The following is a 23,537-nucleotide window of genomic DNA, read 5'->3' on the forward strand; positions in this document are numbered from 1 at the left end:
CAACTACGTAGTTTTAGGTTCAATCCCACAGCATGGCAATTAGTAGGGATTGTCTTTTACTAAAGCCTCAAGTTGACCAATGCCTCATGAGTACATGAGGTCAACAGAACATTGGAAGCCCATCATAAATAGAGATATGTGGTGTGCATGAGTCTTTGGGTTAGTTTGATAACTGGAAGAGGCTGGTTTACATCGCAGCAACTTAGAAGTTCAGGAAAGCAGATGGAAAAAAAAAAAACAAGTACCAGACAGGTGCAGGAGTGGCCGTGTGGAAAGTAGCTTGCTTACCAACCACATGGTTCCGGGTTCAGTCCCACTGCGTGACACTTTGGGCAAGTGTCTTCTACTATAGCCTCGGGCCGACCAAAGCCTTGTGAGTGGATTTGGTAGACGGAAACTGAAAGAAGCCCGTCGTATATGTATATATATATGTGTATGTATGTGTGTTTGTCCCCCCACCATCGCTTGACAACCGATGCTGGTGTGTTTACGTCCCCGTAACTTAGCGATTCGGCAAAAAGAGACCGATAAGATAAGTACTAGGCTTACAAAGAATAAGTCCTGGGGGTCGATTTGCTCGACTAAAGGCGGTGCTCCAGCATGGCCGCAGTCAAATGACTGAAACAAATAAAAGAGTAAAAAAAAAAAAAGAGAGACATAAAATTAAGTGTTGAAGACGATTAGTCTGACTAAATCTCATCAAAGGAGTATCCCAGCATGGCCACAGTCCAACAAAAGAAGGCTCATAGCTAAATCACTACTTTGATCAGCAATAACCCATGGTTTCTTTCTCGCTTCTAGTTACCCAACACACTACACCAACCACAGATTACTGGTGAAGCAGTATGATTTTCACTACTCTTACTCCTTTGGCTGAGAATATAAAAGAATAAACTCTTTTAATCTTTAACTGTTTACCTAAATGCTTAACCCTTTAGTATTCAGACCAGCAGGACCCATAAATATTTTAAGGAATTAATGGTAAACTTATTGGGTTATTTTGGAAAACTTTAACAAAAAAAAAAAAAAAAACCTGAAAGCATAACAAATGTTATGTCTGTATCGAACGATGGTTGTTCATACTTTCTGCACAACACTCTCCCTCTTCGCCTTTCCCTTCAATTAATCACATGCAAGCGTTACAGACTGGCTAAGTAACGGACCGACAAGCAGAATTATAATTAGATTTTTGTCAAATGTAATACTTATAAATTCATATTGTTTTCAATTAATCAAGCATTGTCTTGTCACTTTGAGATTTTGATGTTGAGTGTTTATTTTTAGAATGACATTATAAGATAGGTGTGAGAGGCCAGATCTGGCCAGTTTCAGCATAAAACATGTGGAATAATTTGGCTGGATATGACCAGTTTAAATGCTAAAGGGTTAAATCATTGGACTGCGACCATGCTGGGGCACTGCCTTGAAGTATTTTAGGTGAACCACTAAGTTATGGAGGTACCAGTTGTCTAGTGGGATGGACAAACACAAAGACTAGCACACAGACATTGGCAGTCCATTGTTATAGAAGAAGACACGTCCCCAAGGTGCTACAGAGTGGGACTGAACCTAGAACCATACAATTGCAAAGTGAGTTTCTTAACCACACAGCCATGGCTGCACCTAGAGAAACAAATGTATAGCAAAGTAGTGTGACTGGAAAAATGGCAAATAAACTCACCTAATTCATTGACAGCAAGACAAAATGTTGAGCCGCAAAATATCTGGGTTGCACCTCGGTTTGGTCCATCAAAGAATTTCAGGTGCCGTGGCACAAACTCGTCCTTTGGTTCCGAGTGCCCTAATCGTCCATAGCCACCAAAACCCCACGTGAACACCCGTTTTTTGGAATCAAGTGCTACCTGCAGAAAATAAGATAAATAATAATAATAGTAATAATAACGATTTCAAATTTTAGCACAAGGCCAGCAATTTGGAGACAGAAGTAAGTCGATTAAATGGACCCCAGTGCTCAACTGGTACTTAATTCATTAACCCCAAAGGGATGAAAGGCAAAATCGACCCCAACATAATTTTAACTCAGATGAAATGCCGGTAAGCATTTCAGCCTGCAAGCTAATCATTTTGCCTTAATAATGATGGGCCTCCGTGTTGAAGATAATGTACAAGTGCTCAGCTCTTACTGAACAACTTGCACAAATGCAGGTCACGCATTAGCTTCACTCATCATCATCGTTTAACATCCACTTTCCATGCTGGCATCGGTCGAACGGTTTGACTGAGGGCCGGCAAGCTTTTCATAGCTGGATGCCCTTCCTAATGCCAACCACTCCGAGTGTAGTGGGAGCTTTTTACGTGCCACCAGCATGAGGGCCAGTTTGGTGGTACTGGCAACAAACAAGCTCGAATGATGCTTTTTACGTGCCACCGGCACCGGAGCCAGTCAGGTGGTACTGGCATCGGCCACGACAATGATCTCACTTGACTCAACACACATCAGGTGTCAAAGTAATCAAAGAGCAATGTGAGATGCATTATGGTCATGAGCAAAACACTTCATCACCCGGTCTGGGAATTGAAAGCACGATCTTGCAATCATGAGTGCATCACCCTAACCACTAAGCCACGTCTCTGCTTTTCTTTTTTTTAGATAATAATATTTCTTTCTACTTTTTGGCACAAAGCCAGCAATCTTGATGGGAAGAGGATGTCATTTACATTGAGCCCCAGTACCTGACAGGTACTTATTTCACCCCACCCCACAAAAAAAAGGAAAGCCAAAGATAACCCTGGTGGAATTGGAACTCAGAATGTCAAGAGCTGGAAGAAATGCTGCTTGGCATTTTTTCTGATGCACTGATGATTCTGCACAGGGCCTGAAATTAGGGGGGAAGGGATTAAGTTGATCACATCAACCCCAGTGCGCAACTGGTACTAATTTTATTGACCCCACCCAAAAGGATGAAAGGCAAAGTCGACTCCAACGGAATTTGAACTCAGAACGTAACGGCAGACGAAATACTCAGCATTTCACCCAGCATGCTAACGACTCTGCCTCAATAATAACAATCCTTCCTACAATAAACACGAGGCCAGAAATTTTGGGGGGAGTGGACTCGTCAGTTATTATCAACCCCCTCCCCTGTAGTCAACTGGTATTTATTTTATCGAACCTGACAAAATGACAAAGAACTCACAACATTAAGACCCTGAAGATATTCTTCTAAGTAGTAGAATGCCATACCAACAAAAGTGCCAGCTTAATGCTTTAATATGACGATTACAAGAAGACAAAGACCTAGATTTATAACCTTTTTCTATAAACCCCAGTTGACAGCTGCTGTATCTTTTATTTACTACTGGCAGTATATTTTATCCTCCGTTTCAGTCATTGGACTGCAGCCATGCTGGAGTACAGCTTTGAAGAGTTTTTATTCGACAGAAAAATGCCGGGTTCGAGCTGTTTCAGTCGTTTTTACCAAGCTGCTAAATTAGAGACTCAAACCAACACCCGTTACCAAGGAAGAGGGGACAAACACGAAGGCACAAATGCGTACACGACAGGACCCCAAAACCACGTACAAGGAATTAGTCAGCCTGGGGATATAATAGAAGACACTTGCCCATGGTTTTACGCATTGGGACGAGATTGCAAAGGGCGCTCTTTAACCCCACAGCCACGTTATATTCCATTAGTTTCGTCCCAACTGCCTCGCGTTCTAGATTTCATGGAGTTATCTCCCTTGCAACTTTGCCATACGGAATTACCTCCCTCAATAAAATCAACTGGTTAAGAGACGACCAAATCCCATGCCCAGCTTACACATGCAAATAACACTATTTGCTACGCCAAAAATGACCCCCCAAAAGCAGAATATTGTCGATAAGACGATGAACTAAAAAACATCAACAGCGCAAAACATCTGCTATCTACACACGTATGTATGAATCTATCACACAGTGTACAGAGCAGAAAAAGTTACTGAAACAACCACATCATGAGTAACATTTCTCTGCTATATACATTCACATCTTTTCGTCTTTTTCTTGTTTCAGTCGTTAGACTGCGGCCATGCTGGGGCACTGCCTTGAAGAATTTTAGTTGAAGGAACCGACCCCCAGTAATTATTTTTGAAACCTGACACTTATTCTATTTGGTCAAAGTTCTAAATTATGGAGACGTAAACACAAATCACTGGTTGGGGATGAATACAAAGAGACACACACACAATGGGATTCTGGAATTCTTTCAACTTAATCCACTCACAAGGCTTTGGTCAGCCTACAGCGATAATGGAAGGCACTCACCTTGGACATGCTCGTACCTATGGAAATAGATTCATACACAAACACACACATATAATACAGTGTGTGTGTGTGTGTGCGCGCAGAGAGAGGAGCAATGAACCTTACCGTGTGATTCAATCCACAGCAAACATCTCTAATTTCCACATCAGTGACAGGAATGACATGGCCGTCTCTTGTCTTCTCAATAAACACATGAAGTTTCTTTGGCACCAGTTCACACTTGAACGACAGTTTATTGCTGGTTACAAAGTATTTTCCATCAGAATTGTTACCTGTTGAAAGAAACAGATGGAGAGAGAACATTATTTATGTATATATATATACATAGTTTTCCCATACATCATCCAGTGAAGCACCTAGGACACATAAACGTTATGTTTTCTGGGTGCATTAGATGTTTTAGATCTTTCAACATCGGACACCCTCACCCAGGGTGACCCAGCCAGGGTTGATCAAACTCAAGCATGCGTCTGAATTGATGGTCCTGTTCGTGGGAAGAAACTTGTAAAAGACAACACCCTTCCAATTCTACCAAATTCTTCGGGTAAGGTCCTGCTTTGGAGGTTGTTTATGGTAGTTGACTGCACTTCCCCTATACTCAATTCAGTTTCATGTTGCTATAGACAATCCATTGTATGCCCCTTGTCACCAAAAAACTGTTTGCTTCAAATTTCTGCAATGAATTGCTGATCCACTGAATGAGGTTAGCCTCAACCAATTGATATGGGACCCAAACACCAAGCTGATGCAGATGGTTTTCAACATTTGATTTGGATATTTGGGGAATATCTGCAATTATCCTGGTTGGTGCTAACTAATTCCTTCATTCTATCATTGTTAATCACAGTTAGCTGGCCAGAGTAAGGACTGAAAAATTCCCCCATCAGTCAGTTATAAAAACTACTTCTAGGACACATTCTGTAACATTACCCTCTCCGTGCAAGCAGTTACGTTCCTGCAGGTTTCCGCTCCTTTTGTGCCTTTTTTAAAATAAAAAAAGAAAGGCATTGACTGGTCAATGACGCTCATGTTGCCTCTCCATTTTTAAGGTGATCCCAAATACACAAAACACAACCTGTCTTGCCACCAGTTTGATTTGAACTCCATTAAAGAGACAATAATGAGTGCACATGCACAGAGTGCTTGGAGTTTAGTGTCAACAAAAAAACCAAACTTTTTGGCCAACCCAATATACGTATGTAAAGAGAGTAATTGTATCAACATCATTTTAATGTCCACTTTACCATGCTTGCAAAGGTCAGATGGAAGGAAGCATGTTGGGTCTGAATTTTCTACAACTGGATGCCCTTTGTATCACTAACTCCAGAAGTCTGTTGAACAAACAGTCCAGACATGTTAATATGGAGAACTTGAAACAAACAACACTGGCCATTGTTTATGCACCCAGCACCACATTTCAGCCGCGCTCCCACATAAACCAAAATACACAAGTCAAAACCCCAGCCCAGAACCTAAAATGGTTGAAACTAAAAAGAACCTGCAGAGTATTTAACCTGGCATTGTCCCACTTCCTATGCTATGTTGGCTCTGCCGAGACACAAAACTTACCTAGCTGACCATGTTCTGGACATCCAAAGGAATACAGGTTACCGCGTATGTCAGCTATCATACTGAACTCTGCGCCACAGGCTACTTTCCGCACTGGTGGACCTTTGTAATGGATCTGTATCAAGGAAAATAAAGAAAAGGTGGGTTAGCTAAGCTTTGATCTGGTAAATTATGGAAGAAGGGGGGGGGGCAGTGCCCTTGGCCATCATAAGCTGGTTGAAACTACTCAGATCTCTACAGTTCAACCCTACAGTGTTTAAACTGGCCACATCCAACCCAAATATTCTACCTGTCTTATGTTCAAACCAGTCAGATCTGGTTCTTCACACCTACCCTACAATGTCACTCTAAAAATAAACAATCACATCAATAACAATAAAATCTCAAAGCTTCAAAATAATGCATGATTAATTCAAAACATTGTGAATAAATAGGCATTACATTTGAGAGAGTAATCAGAATGCTGAAGGGTTCAAGTTTAACTGAACTGACATTGAACATCAACAAGCAGAAGAACCTACCCTTATTGACAGGGGAACTGCTAAATTCAAAACTAACAGAACCAAAGGCAACAGATTTCAACAGAAATGTTAATATGGCAACAAAATACATCTATTCTCATTTATCCCAGGGGTTTCGTTCCTCCCAAAACACAAATTAATCATTTCCATGTACTTTGTAAATGGAATGGCAGATCCATTGATATCAAAGCCATGGCCTGCAACAGCAAAGTTTCCATCTTCACACATTTTCTTGATTGTCCACCTTTTCTCGCAGAGAATACACTTGTCTCAATCATTGCCTGATTGGCACCCGTGCCAGTGACACGTTCAAAGACCATTCGAGCGTGATCATTGCCAGTGCTGCGCCTCACTGGCTCCCCATGCTGGTGGCACGTAAAAAGCACCATTCGAGTGTGATCAATGCCAGTGCCGGCTGACTGGTCCCGTGCCAGTAGCATGTAAAAAGCACTAATCGAGCGTGGTTGATGCCAGTACAGCCTGACTGGCCCTTGTGCCGGTGGCACGTAAAAAGTCCCCACTACACTCTCAGAGTGGCTGGCATTAGGAAGGGCATCCAGATCGGATTGGAGCCTGGTACAGCCTTCTGGCTTGCCAGCCTCCAGTCAAACTGTCCAACCCATGCCAGTATGGAAAGCAGACATATGATGACGATGAAGTGCTTTTGTATTTTCTCTGTTCAGTGACATCATGCTGACGGGTACAAGTATATAGATCCGTATGAAAAAATATGCAGCCTTGCAGCACAACCATGGACACCCAACCAATGATCAATGCATTCTGGGTGGCTCAGCATTGGAGGTCATCGCTGGAGAGCATTTTTGCAGTACAACCAGAATCCTTGACAGGTCAATAACCCATGTTACCACAGATCAATGCATAATAAGCATAACATGGTTCACAACTGCATATACTTTATTATCCCAGATCAATGATGAATGCTTGACTGTGCCAGTTACAACAGAGGTTTCAGTTCAACCAATCTCCAGAACAGCCTGCTTGTGAAATAAACATCCAAGTGGCTGAGCACTCCACAGACCTGTGCACCCTTAAATAGTTCTCTGGGAGATTCACACAAAGTGTGACAAGGCTGGCCCTTTTGAATGACAAGTACAATTCACCGTTGCTGAGTGGGACAAGTTCAGAATGCACCATTGGGAATGGAACTCACAGCCATACGATTGTCAGCCAAAACCATTAAGCCAGGTGCATTCACAGTGATAAATGAGGCTACATGTATTCCAGAACAAGACCATAAATCCAATGAATACTCACTCTGACAGGGGTTGGTACACAAGGACTCTGGTGACCAATACCAAGTTGGCTCATCTTATTGTCTCCGCAAGCATAAACCTTACCTCTCTCTAGAAAAAAGAAAAATAACCATGAAAAAATTTTAAAATACAGTGGCAAAAGGGAGGGGAATATTATTTTATATAATTAATTGAAACGAATGCAATGCATTTCAGCAGAAATACGGGGACAATTGCTAAAAGAGAAAAAAACGTTTCCTGTCCTGTAAAGGATGTTGTCTCCCCAAAGCCCTTTAGCATTTAAACTGGCCCTTTCCAGTTCAAATATTCTGCTTGTTTTACTCTCAAATCAACTTGATCCCATCCATCACACCTACCCTAGAATGTCATTCTAAAAATAAACAATCATCATACGTCTGTCTTCCATGCATGCATGGGTCGGACAGTTGACAGGAGCCAGCCATGTAGAAGGCTACTCGAGGCTGTTGTGTCTGTTTTGGGCAGGGTTTTTATAGCTGATGTCCTTCCTAACACCAACCACTCTGCAGAGTGGACTGAGTGCTTTTCACCGGACACCAGCACAGGTGAGGTCAGTTTTGGCATGATTTTTACAAGATAACACATGATTATTGAAAACGATGAGAATAAATAACCATTACATTTGACAAAATAATCTGAATGCTTCAGGGTTAAACCAGTCAGATGTGACCTCTCCCACCTACCCTACAGTGTCATTTTAAAAATAATCATATCTGCCAAGACGAGAGAATCACCAACAAATTTTGAGTGCAGCAAATGCACTGTTACAATGCATACTGCCATGCTACTACTACTACCACCACCACTAATGTGTATAGGTATTACATTTGACAGGTTAATCTGAATGCTGAAGGGTTACCTTAAGACAATGCTTCCAGATACCTCGTATACTTCAGCCATAAAAACACAAAATTAATTATAATATTTTAGCCAAATAATCTTTCATGTCGATATTAATGTATGTTCATGTCTTTTGTATGCTGGGTGTGCACATACATGTGTTACAACTTAAAGGGGACAGAATTTAGTTCCAAATCTAGGGAGTGTCAAAGAACACAGAGTAGGTTGGTTGTTAGCGGATTCAGCTAAGTAGAGGTTGTAGTGGTAGAAAATACACTTTATCTTCAGGAATCAGAGAATGGGTGGGTGAAAGGTTCCCAAAAATTTTTCCTGGCAATTGGAACTCTTTAGAATGTACATGCCACATTGGCTTAGTGGTTTAGGAAGCTATAAACCTCTTAGACCAGACATTAAGGTCCCTAGTTCAAATCCAAGGACAGATATTTAAAATGTTCAACACTTAACCCCTTAGTGTTCAGATTATTCTGACAAATGTGATGCTTATTCACATTGTCTCGACTTCATCCTGCATTATCGACGATGTGATCGTTTATGTTCAAAATGACATCGTAGGGTAGGTGTGAGAGGTCAGATCTGGCCAGTTCAAATGCAAAACGAGTAGAGTATTTTGGCCAGATAAGGCTGGATTAAATGCTAAAGGATTAGGCATTTAAACCAGCCAAAATATTCTATTCATTTAATGTTTAAACTGGCCAGATCTGGCCTCTCACACCAATCCTACAATATCATTCTCAGAAGTAAACAGTTACTTTACCAAAATCTCAAAGCTACAAGACAATGCTTGATGAGCTCCAAAACAATGTGAATAAATAAGCATTACTTTTGACAGAGTAATCTGAATGTTAAAGGGTTAATGAATAACTCACCTGTTAGGAAAAGGGTGTGGTTCTTACCACAAGCAGCATCAATGATCACATCGTTGGCTAAACTTTCAACCACGGTGGGAATATCTTTGCGGATATCATTTCCGTGGCCTAACTGGCCCTTTTCATTGCGACCTAACGAAGACAATGGGATTCACGTTACAGAAGTGTAGAGAGAAGAAAATACATTAGAAAGCCCACCACACAGAGCAACAATTAAACAAACAGGAAAGAAATACTCTTTTACTTGTTTCAGTCATTTGACTGTGGCCATGCTGGAGCACCGCCTTTAGTCGAGCAAATTGACTCCTAGGACTTATTCTATGTAAGCTTAGTACTTATACTATCGGTCTCTTTGCCGAACCGCTAAGTTACGGGGACGTAAACACACCAGCATTGGTTGTCAAATGATGTTGGGAGGACAAACACAGACACACACACATACATATATATATATACATGTATATATATATATATATATATATATATATATATATATATATATATATATATATATAACGGGCTTCTTTCAGTTTGCGTCTACCAAATCCACTCACAAGGCTTTGGTCGGCCCGAGGCTATAGTAGAAGACACTTGCCCAAGGTGCCATGCAGTGGGACTGAACCTGGAACCATGTTGTTGGTAAGCAAGCTACTTACCACACAGCCCACATATATATCATGATGGACTGCCCTGTCAAAGACAACCAATGAGCATTCAGCTTTTGCTGACCAACATGCAGAAATGATTTGTTTATAATGAGCAAATGCTCGTGCCACCCATTAGTTCGTCCTCTCCAGCTGCACGGTGTGCCACGCGTCAGGTGTCAAAGTGATTGCAGAGCAATGCAAGATGAAGTGTTTTGCTCAAGAACACAACACACCACCCAGCCTGGGAATTGAAATCATGATCTTGTGATTAAGAGTGCAACACCCTAACCACTAGGGCCATGCGCCTTCAGTTATATATATATGTGTGTATCAGAAGAACTTTGAATGGCATTAGTGATAAATAATTTGTCCACCATGCTCAAGTGACTTGGTACCTTACAACAGCCAGGGGAACTAAGGAAATGTAGAATGTACTGCCCAATTCTACAACACCTGCAGCAGACTGGAAGTGTCTACACCAGTGCTTCCCAACCGTGGCTCCTTTCTGGCAGCCCTGACAATTTTGCTTCTATAAATATAAATTTTTCTTTGAATGGTTTTATTTGGCAGGGGGAGGGGACCCTCCTGAAATAATCCAGGTTTTAGATCTGGACCAGATATTAAAAAGGTTAAAAACCAGTGGTCTATATACACACACAATTTCTTTTTTACTTGCTTCAGTCATTTGATCTGTTTCACTAAAACTTGTCAAAACAGTGCGGAGCCATGGGTACAGCCCAATGACTAAAACAGGCACTATATATATATATATATATATATATATATATATATATATATATATATATATATATATATATATATATATATTTATTCCTTAACAGGTAAAACTCGTCAAAGCAGTGTCTCATCATGGATGCAGTCCAATGACTGAAACAGGTTACTATAAATATATATTTATTTATTCCTTAGCAGGAATCCAGTTGTTGGATGGACTACAGCCATGGTGGAACATCAGTTCTAAGAGATTTAGGTTCATCATATTGATCCTAGAAATTATTCTATTGATCTCTGTTTGTTGAACTGCTAAGTTACTCGGCACATCATTTTACACTGGTGCGCACACACACATACAGTGACTCTAGAATTTAGTTCTGCCCAAAACTTATTTTCTTAATCTCTAATTGTCAAACTGTTAAGTTACCCAACACACCATTTTTCACTGGATGCACAAACAGGAACACACACGCAAATAAAACTGGTACTTACCCCAAGTCATGACTTGACCTTCAGCTGTGATGACAACACAATGACAAGCTGTACAGCCAGAGACCACTGTACGCACTCTCACTCCACAAAGGTTGGCTATACGATGCGGTCCCCATAGGTTATGACCGCCACCGTTCTTCACTGTGGGAAGGAGGGGGAAAAAAAAATTTATTAAAGCATTATCATAATAGTTTTTGGTGGGGGGTTAGTCATAGTGACAAGAGTGATTTGTAATCAAAGAATGAAGTATAAGAAGAGGTATCTTTCGGATACAAGTGTTCCAGTTGATCTGATCAATGGAACAGCCTGTTTGTGAAATTCATGTGCATGTGGCTGAGCACTCCATAGACACGTGTACTTTTAATGTTGTTCTCAGGGAGACTCAGCATGACAAAACTGGTCCTTTTCAATCACTGGTACAATGCATTTTTGCCATCTAAGTGGACTAGAGCAATGTGAAATATAGTGTTGCCACTGGGTATTGAACTCATGACCTTATGATCGTGAGCCAAATTCCCTAACTGCTAAGTCACATGCCTTCAGAAGATGGGAGGGGCCAGCACTTGAATAAAGGACAGATGGTGATAGTGAGAGGGATTAGTGGCACAAAGGTAAAGAAAGGAGGTGGAGTGGAGTAGAACACTGTATAAAGCAGTGTTTCTCAACCATTTTACCCTTATGTAACCCTTAAAATAAATTACAGGTCACAAGGAACCCCTGAACAAAAAAGTTATATACTATCTTTCTCATTGTAGTTCACGTGGTAAATATCGTAAATAGCATACATTTCTATAACATATGGCATAATTATAAACAGGGCAAATTTTAGCCATTTCTCCGCAGACTGATGAACAACCTTAATCGATTTTCAAACCTTATTGGGCTCACATCAGAGGCATCTACATCATTCTGACAGTCTCCAGAGAAACAAGCAGCCAAACTGTTTACATACTCAATATATATATATATATCCCCAATGGTTGTTATATTTTTTTGAGCCTCTCCCAAGGTTTAATTGTATAGTAATATTACCATCATGAAATTAGCATTAGCTTATCTCACTCTTTCTTGGGGAACCCTTTTGAGAAACGCTGGTATAAAATATAAAGGTAATAATCACTGGGGTGCCGCACCATGAGGGCACAATATAGGGTGAATATGATACTGAATGTAGAAAGGATCTAGTACAGGGTGGACCAAAAGTCATGCACCAGAATATTTGCCATTTTACTCTTGTTATTCATTTTGTTCATCCTGCAAAAGTGCATGTGGATTCATCTTTACTTTATTTATTTTATGAAAAAGAAATTGAAGCTTATCTTTGACAATTTCAGACCGCACTGAACTTATTCTGTGTGCATAACTTTTGGCCCATCCTGTATTAATGAGTGTAGAATGGCATGTAATACTGATTGTGTATGGTGGAGTGTAGAACAATGAGTGCTGAGTGGAGTGCAAGTACAGTAAGCACAGAGTGGAGCGTGACGTTAATAGTGTCGAGTAGGGACATAGCAAAGAGAGGAGACAGGGTGCTTACAGAGGGGAGACAGCCATCAGAAAGAAAGGAAAGAGAGTGCTTTTAGTAGCATGTCCATCGGACTGTGAAAATATAAAGAAGAGAGAAAGAAAACTGACCTCCTTTAGGTAGATGGCTACGTCCAACCATACACCAATTGGTACCACCAGCAAACAACACTTCTCCATTTACGAGGGACCCTTCCAGTTTCTGATAAATATGTAATAATACAAAACATCAAAATCATTTTAATAATGTCCATGTTTCCACACTTGCATAACCCACACAGCATTTGTCATGGCAGATTTTTTTCTACAGCCAGATGCCCTTCGTGTTGCCAGCCTTCACCCGTTTTCCAATCAAGGAAATGCAAGACAATGTTTCCTCCCCGTGGTTGGGCAATGTTTTTCATGGAAGACTGGAAACGAGCGATACTTGGCTATGTAAGATGGCAAAGCTTGTTGACAACTATCACATGTTGTCAAGAAGAGACACAAACACACATCTATCATCATCATTTAACATCCGTTTTTCTCTGTTGGCATGGGTCGGATGCCTTGACAGGTGCTGGCAAGGCCAAGGGCCACACTAGGTTCCAGTCTGTTTTGGCTTGGTTTCTAGAGCTGAATGCCCTTCCTAATGCCAAACACTTCAGAGTGTACTGGGTGCTTTTAACAGGACACCATACATGCACACACAGTAGGCTTCATACAGTTTGTCCACCAAATCCACTCGCAAGACTTCGGTTGGCCCAAGTCTATTGTAGAAGACACTCGCAAAGCAGTCCATGTAGTGGGACTGAACCCAAAACCACATGGTTGGAAAGCAAACTTCTTAACCCCATAGCCATGTCTGCAACCTTTTAATGCTTACTCTTCTATGTCTGCATGGGTCAGACAAGGTTTCCTTAGGCAGATCCTTTATGACTGGACTCCCTAGCTGTTGCTCACCCTCATCTATTTCCAAGCCACAGCCAGACATGTTTTCAGAGAAAATTGGAAATTGAGGACACTGCTTGTATGACAGTGATACTCATTTACAACTAACACATGACAACAACACAAAGAGACACACAAACATACACATCACAGGCTTCTTCCACTTTTCATTCATAATTCCACTTATACACAATAGTGAAATTTCCAGAGGTACACCTCTGGAAATTCCACTATTATTTTCAAAACTAAGATTTTTGGAAGTTTATAGAGAACCACAAAATGCATAATTCCTTTTGAAATTGTATTTTTACCGAAGCATTTAATCTTAAAGACGGTGTAAAAGTTGACATAAATATTATTGAAGGTGCAGTCTTAGGAGAGAATGTCTTTGGAAACTACATTCATTGTTGTACACACATTATTACGCATCATTTTTTAACTTTAAGGTAAGAAACAAAGTCTTATCTGTAGAACAAAATCAAAACCAGAGTTTATCTATTGTTATTCTGCTACTGGACAACCAAATTAGTGTAGCTTTATCAAAGCTCAACATGTTGTGCTACAATCTTATTTTTGGACAGGAAAAAATGATCAGGTGACTTACAAATCTGTCATACATGGGTCTTTGCATAGATAAAGCAGTGTACATACACATTTATTTTTAACTGTAAAACTCTGAAGTAAATAAAACCCAACAACAACATAGATATTGGGTTAAAAACCCTTTTAGATAGAAAAAGTCAAAGGCCTTCTACCATTTCTATCCAAGAGGGTTTTGGGGCTTTATATCTAGATGATGCTGTCGGTGGATTTATCCACAAATTATTTCATGTTCTCTCAAGGTTTCAAAATTCTGATGATGTAAACAATATGTTAAATTGTGATGAATATTTTAAAGCTAGTTTAAGAATAATAGCAGAACATATGCTGACAGTGAGAGCCAATAATGAGGATAAAATCACATTTATTGCAAAGTTTGTATTCATAAAAGTAGGCAGAAGATTGAAGAGACAAGACGAAAGAGAGAAAAATATAATATATAGGGTGCAAAGGATAAATTGTTGCCATTGTTTTTGTTGACTACACAGTATAGTAGGATCAGTTGGGTACCGTCTGTGAAAAAAACAGCAACATGACACAATCCACTCTGCCAAAAATTTGTAAACAGCATGTTGTTGCTTGGCATTCGTGCTGGTAGCTCCAATACGAACATTTCAGAGTGTTTGTGTGTCAATCTGAGGACATGCACCAAGAGTGATAAAAATCAAACATCCAATCAACATCCTGGTGTTTAGAGTGATCACTAGTGATGGCGACATTATGCCTCTATTCATCTTCCCACATGACATCAGACTCAACACGGAGGATACATCAAGTGCCTGAAGGAGGTAGTGCTGCCCTGGGTCAAGAGGGTGGCTACTGGAAGACCCTATGTCTGGCAACAGGACTCTGCACCATGCCACCACACAATCAAGAGAACCCAGACTGCAACCCCCTTGATTATTATGTGTGGGGTGAGAGACCAATAAAACTCCTTGTAACACCAAAGATGAACTAAAGTTACAGATTATGCCAGCATTCACCAACTTAGACAAGGAGACCGTCCAGAAGAGTTCCAAGAGATTCTGAAATCATCTGCAGGCCGTGGTTGAAGCCAATGACGATTTTAGTAAATAAATTTACTCTTTAGTATTTCAAGATATTTCTATGTAATTTTGGTAAATATACCTGTTAAAATGAGATGTCAGTGTTATTTTTATTTTTGCATAATTTAAACAACAGTTTATTCACCACACACTGTATATCTTTAACTTGTTTCAGTCACTGGACTGCAGCCATGCTGGGGTACTACCTTGAAGGGTTTAAGCCAAACAAATCTACCCCAGTACTTATACACACAAGGCATTGGCCAGACTGGAGCTTTTGAAGATACTTAGCGAAGATGCAACACAGTGAGCTTCAGATATATATATATATATATATATATATATATATATATACATACACACTCGTTTGTCCCCACCCACTGCTTGACAACCAGACCGATAGAATAAGTAACAAGCTTGGAAAAAAAAAAAGGTAAATGTTGATTTGTTCAACTAAAACCCTTCCAAACAAGTAAACAATAGAAGATAGACACATTTACGCACCAGTGCCCCAGCATGGCCACAGTCTTTGGGCTGAAACAAATAAAAGAGAGTGAGAAAGAAAAGATATCTTAAACTTACAATATCCAAATTTTCATCATCAGAATCTGCATCTAAAGTGGAATTGTTACCGAATTCCATGTCTTCGCCATTCTTCTTCCGACGTCTTTTCACATTCAAACTGGCGTCGTCATCGCCAATTCTCTTCTTTGGAGGCATTGCTGCTTTATTCTCCTTCCTCTTTGCAAACTCACCGCTAATTCTTCAGCGCCACAGGTCTTTGAGAAAGAATACAAGGAATAAAGAAAAAAAACACACATTTTGTTAGATGGAGGATGCCTACCAAATTGATAGAAAATTACACCCAAAGACAAAATTACTCTGGTAAAAGATTCAAACTTGCTATCTTCAATTCGGCTTCTGAGCCTATCATCATCCCTGGTCATATATGTTGAGTAATGACCAGAAGTGTACGATCGTGAAAACCAAGTAACCAAAATGGAAGGATCTCGGGTACAGAACTTGCAGATCAGGGATTTCTCCATGTCACTCTGCTACTTCTCTGCATTTGGAAGTCACAGCTTTGGTATTATGGATGTGATTAGTCGGGGTCCATATAAGATTGTTTTTTGTTCAAATTTATGCGCAGTAAATTGCTAATACTTCTAAAATACACCAAATATCTTGACAAATTTTTTTTTGGCAATTCCTAATAATATTTAATTCTAAAAATATGAGATTTTTTGAAACATCAATTAGCTATGAGCGACCAAAAAGGGAGTCGAAGTGGGTCCATAGATAAAAAAAAAAAAAAGGCTGAGAACCACTGGATAAGACTGTCGTAGGAAAGAACCCCAAGACAACTTGTAGATCTAGAGGGGTAGACCAAGAAAGAGATACATGATCGGATAACATCCATAATCTCTGTCACTCTTGAGAATCCAGCCACAAGGCTTCTGTTAGAAAACTACGGAGGTGATGACTCTACCCACCACGTCCCACCTCGGAATAATGGACAAAGATGGATATACACACACACATATATATATACAGACGCTAATATTGAACAGTGGGAATGAGTACTCAACATCGCATTGGCGGATAAATGATTTCTTTATTTGTGGGTGAACAAAGATGGAGACAAGCACCAACTCCCCATGTAACAGGCGAGATAATTACGGAGATTTCTCTCGGCATAAAACCAAGGGAAGCCTTGTTGACCCAGAAATAAAGTGTGTATGTGGGTGCATGTATGTATGTACCTAATGTGTGTGTCAATCATCACTAAATCATTTCAACATCCACTTTCTCATGCTCGCCAAGATCAGGTGAAATCTGGTGCGGCAGATTTTCTAAGGTCGGATGCTCTCCCTGTCACCAGCCCGTAGGCCTTGAAACACGAAGAGCACAATGCTGGGCATGTTTTCACAAAAGATTGCAAGTGAACAACACCGCCTATATGACGGTAGCATTTGTTTACCAGTAGGGAGCAGTGACGATGCCAAGAAACATGAATATACACACGTGCAGAGGTGACCAGCTTCTTTCAGGTTCTGCTAACCAAATACACAAGGCATTTCGTTAGCCCAGCTGCACAGTGGGATCGAACCCAAAACAATTTGGTTGAGAAACAAACTACTAAAAAAGACGCCGCCATAGTTAGCTTGAAGCATTGTAGTATAGAGGTAGAAAAGGGAAATAACAATGCAGAATGTTTTACATATATAGAAATTTTGGTGCAGGCGTGGCTGTGCGGTAAAAAGCTTGCTTCCCAACCACATGGACCCGGGTTCGGTCCTACTGCGTGGCACCTAGGGCAAGTGTCTTCTACTATAGCCTCGGACCGACCAAAGCCTTATGAGTGGATTTGGTAGACGGAAACTGAAAGATGCCCGTCGTATATATATAGTGTTTGTCCCGCATCACTGCTTGACAACCGGTGTTGGTGTGTTTACGTCCCTATAAGATAAGCGGTTTGACGAAAGTGACCAATGAAATAAGTACCAGGCTTTAAAAAAGCCATGGGATCGATTTGTTCGGTTAAAACCACCCAAGACGGTGCTCCAGCATGGCTGCAGTCAAATTACTGAAACAAGATATCTATCTATCTATCTATCTATCTATATATATATATATATATATATATATATATATATATATATATATATATATATATATATATATATGGCACATAAAAGGTAGCCGTATCGGTGACACAATTAGGAAGGGAATCCAGCCATAGAAGAAACCAAAGGAAAACAGACGACTGGAGTCTGATGCAGTTCTCCGGGTTATCAGCTGCGGGCAAAGCGTCTAACCCATGCCAGCATAGAAAACGTTAAATGACGATGACGATAATAGAAGCACGTACATGTATAGAACCAAATCTGTGATGATATACAAACAATACATAAAACATAAATACATATACAAACAGCATAAATGCACACACAAATACATTATACATATGCCATATATATATATGTATATATATATGTGTGTGTGTGTGTGTGTGTGTGTTTACACGCGCACACATGTGTCTTAGTGTGCTTGTCCACCCACCGCTTGACAACCGGTGTTGGTTTGTTTACGTCTCCCTGACTTAGTGGCTTGGCAAAAGATATCGATAAAATAGGTACTAGACTTGAAAAAGAAAAAAAAAATACTGATGTTCGATTCGTCCGACTCAGCCCTTCAAAGCGATGATACCCCAGCATGGCCGCAATAAAAGATATCACCAACTCAAACGTGCAGAGGGAGAAAGAGATATCTTTGTGTCTGTGAGTTCTTACAGGGATTGAATTCTTAGTCCAGGACCCTTTCTCTGAGTAACGCCTGTGTCCCATGTCTAACAAACTGAGAAGTAAATTAAAACCTGCCAATACGATGTCTCTTCTCTCATTTTCCTCCTGTTTCGATTTACAATAAAGATTCAAGAAGCCTTAAAATAATTAGAATAATGTTATATATATATATATATATATATATATATATACCCAAACCGTATGCATAATAGAGACAGACAGAATATATAAATTTCTAGTAAAGTTATATATATATAAATAATTGTGTACGCATACATACACAAAGTGTATGGATAAAGGCAGGATGTATGAATCATTGAAAATGTATACACACTTCAACAAAGCCGAGGCGTGTGTGTATATTATGTGTGTACACTATACACACAAACACACAATATATATATATATATATATATATATATATATATATATGCACACACAGAGAAAAAAATACAGGTACCCGAGTAAATTAAAATATATATTGCTGGATGTCCGTGTGTCCCGAGTAACATACAAACATATACGTTAAACTCTTATAAATATATATATAGATATATAACGAACTTCTTAAATATATACACACTAATACATATCTAACATCAAAACACACACACACACACACACAAAAAGAAAAACAACGAATTTGGAATAAGTGTTATACACACCGACAAGAGAGCGAGTTTATACGTATGTCTGTCTGTATCCATACATATACATGCCTGTCCAAGACGAGACCAAGAAAGCTTTGTTAAAAGATTTTTGTGGCGGGAGAAAAGTACCACGACAGCAGCCTGCCTCTTCATCTAAACGCCCCACCATCGTCCTAGCTCTTAGCTTCATCAATCATTCACTCCCCTTCAGCTCTCTCTCTCTCTCCACTTTTTACCTATCTTTCTGTTCTCCCTTTCCTTCCCCTCTGTAATAACATACATCTCTTCCTCTCTCTCGTCACCTATATCTGTCTCTTCCTCTCTCTCTCTTTGAATCTATTACTTTTCTCCTCCCCCTTCCTAACACTCTACGTCTGTCTAACAAAAATTAACTCTCTCCTTCTCTTCTACCTAACAAGCACTCCCCCCTCTCTCCCTTCTAAGCAATCTTATACTCATTCACTATACCATACTATTCACCCGACTTACCCTCTGACCTCTCCTCTATCATATAACCAATACCTCTCCCACGTCGTCTCACCTCTTCAGTCTACCAAGTGTCTCACACTCGTTATCGTCTAAGCTATCGCTCTCTCCTTATTCAGCCGGTAACTTATGTCTCACTCTCGAGCGAAAGCTATACAAATTCATATTCTCTTGTTAGTCACCCGGTGTGAGTTTATAATAATAATATTAAAAAAAAAACTTGAAGTATAGGATTCCCCTGTTCTAATTGGACACATCAGAGCAACACATGTATCTATGCCAGTGTGTGTGTGTGTGATGAGAGGTAGTGATGCAGATAAGCATAATATATAAAAAGAAACAGATACAAATCTATTTACATAGAGCATAAAATAGATATATATTGCTTATATATAAAGATCACCTAAATGAATTCATATATGTACAGATATGTATATAAATATACATATTTACATACAGATAAAGACGCGCATATATATATATATATATATATATATATATATATATACATACACATACAAGCAATATATATATACGTATATACACATATACGTACACACACGTAGGAGTATGTGAAGCAGACAGACAAGGAAACATGAAGATGAATACACAATGTACAGACAGGTCGTGGTATATAAAAAAGACAAGGAAATAGACGAAGATACAGATAAACACAAGACACACGTGGGATGAACGATAAAGAAGGAGAGAGAGAAAGAAACATAGAGAGACGAATGAAACTCGCTAGACAAAAGGAGGGAGGAAGGGGGATGCAATGAAATCAGACTAGCAACAGTCATAACAACGAGCGAACGACGAAGCCTTCACGTGGTCGTTTCACAAGCTAGAAATGGCAGTCAAATCTTTCTCCATCGCATCCAAAGGTTGGGATACTTGTGCGTCCGAAAAGATTCAGGTGGTCGCGACTGGACTGTCTTTGATCTTAGGTTTGTTTGAACAGGGTCTCGTCACACTAAGAGACAAGATTGTGTCTGTGCTTGTAGGGTACCATTGAAGAAAGATAGTTCTTCAGTCATGTGCAAGCTGCGGCCCGCGGGACTTTCTCAAAGGCACGCCTAAACGAAAAATTACCTTGAATTATTTTTCTTTCAGTAGTGCGGCCCGCTTCTCGCAAAAGGTTGCGCTGTCTGCTCTAGGAGAACAAGACAGGGGAGCTTCCATGTGACCACAGCCTGCTAGAAAAAGCAGTAAAATATCCTTAAAACTACACAACACATTTTCAAGGATAATGTGTTGTGTCGGAATACTGCGTTCAAAAAAGGCTGGATGGTTACGGCTGGAATGTCTTTGATTATATAAATTTACAGTCAGCGCTGACCTGGGACCTAACAACAGCAGTAGCAACACCTGGTACTTCTATTTTACTGACCCACGAGGAAATGAGAAGAAAAAAAAAACCCATGCAAGACTTTATAGCAGATTTTTCAAGGGAGATAACTGAACATATACTTTAATCCAGAACTATTGATTTTACAAATTCGGAATATACTTCATCTTTTACTAGTTTCAGTAACTAGACTGCGGCCATGTTTGGACATCACCCTGAAGGGTTATTTTTTTAGTCGGAAGGAAAAAAAAAAAAAAGAAACGACTAGTATTTTTGTTAAACCAATATCGTTTGTCAAGTAATGGTTGGACACCACTAGCGTAGCTAGAGTGTGTGCCGCCCGGGGCGGCCCTTCCGTTTGCCGTCGCCGGACCCCACAAGAAACACACATTGCCTACAGCAGACCCAAAAGTGGTTCCCCTTTAAAAGTGCCGGTACCGCCCCCTCTAGCTTCAGCAGTGTAGGAAACAGTTCCATCTTCTAAATCCACTCACAAAGCACTGGTCGGTTTGTGGCTATAGTAGGAAACTTTACCCAAGGTGCCCCGTGGTGAGACTGAATTTGAAAGGAAGAGAGTTCGTGCGAGTTTGACGAAAGGAAGAGAAGTAGGTGGACACGTGACCATATATAAGAGCGTAGGCTCGAAACGTTAAAGACTTTCTCTATCCCCGAGCGTTATACTAATACATCCACTTGTTGTTTACACCACCTGTCTTCGTCTGTTGTTTTTTCGTAAATTATCCCATATACATATATACCACGTGAACTGGGATTTTTTTAAGATTAGAGAAGAATACGGTATATAATTTTTTTTGTGCAGGGGTTCCTTGATACATGTAATTTATTTTAAGGGTTACATAAGGGTAAAAGGTTGAGAAACACTGGCTTAGAGTATGAGAGAAGGGTCTAGAGCAGGGGTTCTTAACCATCTTTTATAGACCCTTTTGATTCCCATTTTACCCTGGTAGACCCTTCTAGCCCGTCGATGTTTAAAATATTAAGAATTATATAAAAACTGTTGAAATACTTCGTGTATTGTGGAGCTATAATCAATTCATTGCACATGAAACTTTACTGGTCTGAAGCACAATCCCCGCCCCCCGAAAAATTACCATGAACCCCAATTGAGAGCCCCTGGTATAGAGAAAAACAGGTTTCATGCTGCTGGGGAGCGACAACCAGGCATGGAAAGAAAAATTGCTACACTCCAAACAGTTTGATGTATGGAAGGATATACAGCCAGTATTCCAAATTGTTGTTGTTGGCACACCGTCGCTTACGACGTCGAGGGTTCCAGTTGATCCGATCAACGGAACAGCCTGCTCGTGAAATTAACGTGCAAGTGTCTGAGCACTCCACAGACACGTGTACCCTTAACGTAGTTCTCGGGGATATTCAGCATGACACAGTGTGACCCTTTGAAATACAGGTACAACAGAAACAGGAAGTAAGAGTGAGAGAAAGTTGTGGTGGAAGAGTACAGCAGGGTTCGGCACCAACCCCTGCCGTCGAAACCGCGATCCTATGACCGCGAGTCCGCTGCCCTAACTACTGGGCCATTGCGTCTCCATGTATTCCAAATAGGCTACATTGAAACCACTACGAAAATACAACTTCATATGTGCAAGAATATGCTGATACTATTCAAAACGCTACCTGATATATGGAAGGATGTACTGAAACAATTCGGAAAAAAAACAAAAACATCATCAGTCACAGGAGTGGCTGTGTGGTAAGAAGCTTGCTTACCAACCAAATGGTTCTGGGCTCAGTCCCACTGCGTGGCACCTTGGGCAAGTGTCGTCTGCTATAGCCTCGGGCCAACCAAAAGCCTTGTGAGTGGATTTGGTAGACGGAAACTGAAAGAAGCTCGTCGTATATATGTATGTGAGTGTATATGTTTGTCCCCGGCCCCCACCAACATCGCTTGACAACCGATGCTGGTGTGTTTACGTCCCCGTAACTTAGTGGTTCGGCAAAAAGAGACCGATATAATAAGTACTAGGCTTACAAAGAATAAGTCCTGGGGTTGATTTGCTCGAGTAAAGACGGTGCTCCAGCATGGCTGCAGTCAAATGACTGAAACAAGTAAAACAGATTTAAAATTCGCTTTCCATGCTGGCATGAGTTGGACAGTTTGACAGGCGCTGACCAGGCAGAGAATTGTGCCAAGCTCCAATATCTTATTGCTTTCTAAAGCTGGATGTCCTTCCCAATGCCAACCACTCAAGATATGTAGTGGATGCTTCCTACATGGCTCAGTCACTAACTAGTGACATCAAGGAGCTTGCAAGACAACCCCCCCCCCGCATATCAGCTGAGGGTGGGAGAGGGTGTCGTATTGAGGGAGAGGGCTTTGAGACAGGTGTTGACAATAAGTACAGCAGGAGGACATA

The 23,537-nt window shown here is 40.4% G+C and overlaps 1 protein-coding gene across 1 annotated transcript in view; it reads right to left on the reverse strand.

Annotated features, from left to right (window-relative positions):
• Positions 1-19,576, reverse strand: part of LOC106883366 (protein RCC2) — a 23,620-nt gene extending 4,044 nt beyond the window's left edge. Inside the window, exons 1-9 of the mRNA XM_014934354.3 lie at positions 19,323-19,576; positions 15,935-16,131; positions 12,888-12,978; positions 11,253-11,393; positions 9,379-9,510; positions 7,635-7,723; positions 5,839-5,953; positions 4,375-4,541; positions 1,682-1,862 (exon numbers count right to left, since the gene is read on the reverse strand). Coding sequence (XP_014789840.1) covers positions 1,682-1,862; positions 4,375-4,541; positions 5,839-5,953; positions 7,635-7,723; positions 9,379-9,510; positions 11,253-11,393; positions 12,888-12,978; positions 15,935-16,072 — 1,054 coding nt within the window. The 5' untranslated portion in view covers positions 16,073-16,131; positions 19,323-19,576. The remainder of the gene's footprint in view (positions 1-1,681; positions 1,863-4,374; positions 4,542-5,838; positions 5,954-7,634; positions 7,724-9,378; positions 9,511-11,252; positions 11,394-12,887; positions 12,979-15,934; positions 16,132-19,322) is intronic.
• Positions 19,577-23,537: the final 3,961 nt, after the last annotated feature.

Source organism: Octopus bimaculoides, chromosome 26 (genome assembly GCF_046866305.1).
Source record: "Octopus bimaculoides isolate indiv1 chromosome 26, ASM4686630v1, whole genome shotgun sequence".
Taxonomy (NCBI): domain Eukaryota; kingdom Metazoa; phylum Mollusca; class Cephalopoda; order Octopoda; family Octopodidae; genus Octopus; species Octopus bimaculoides.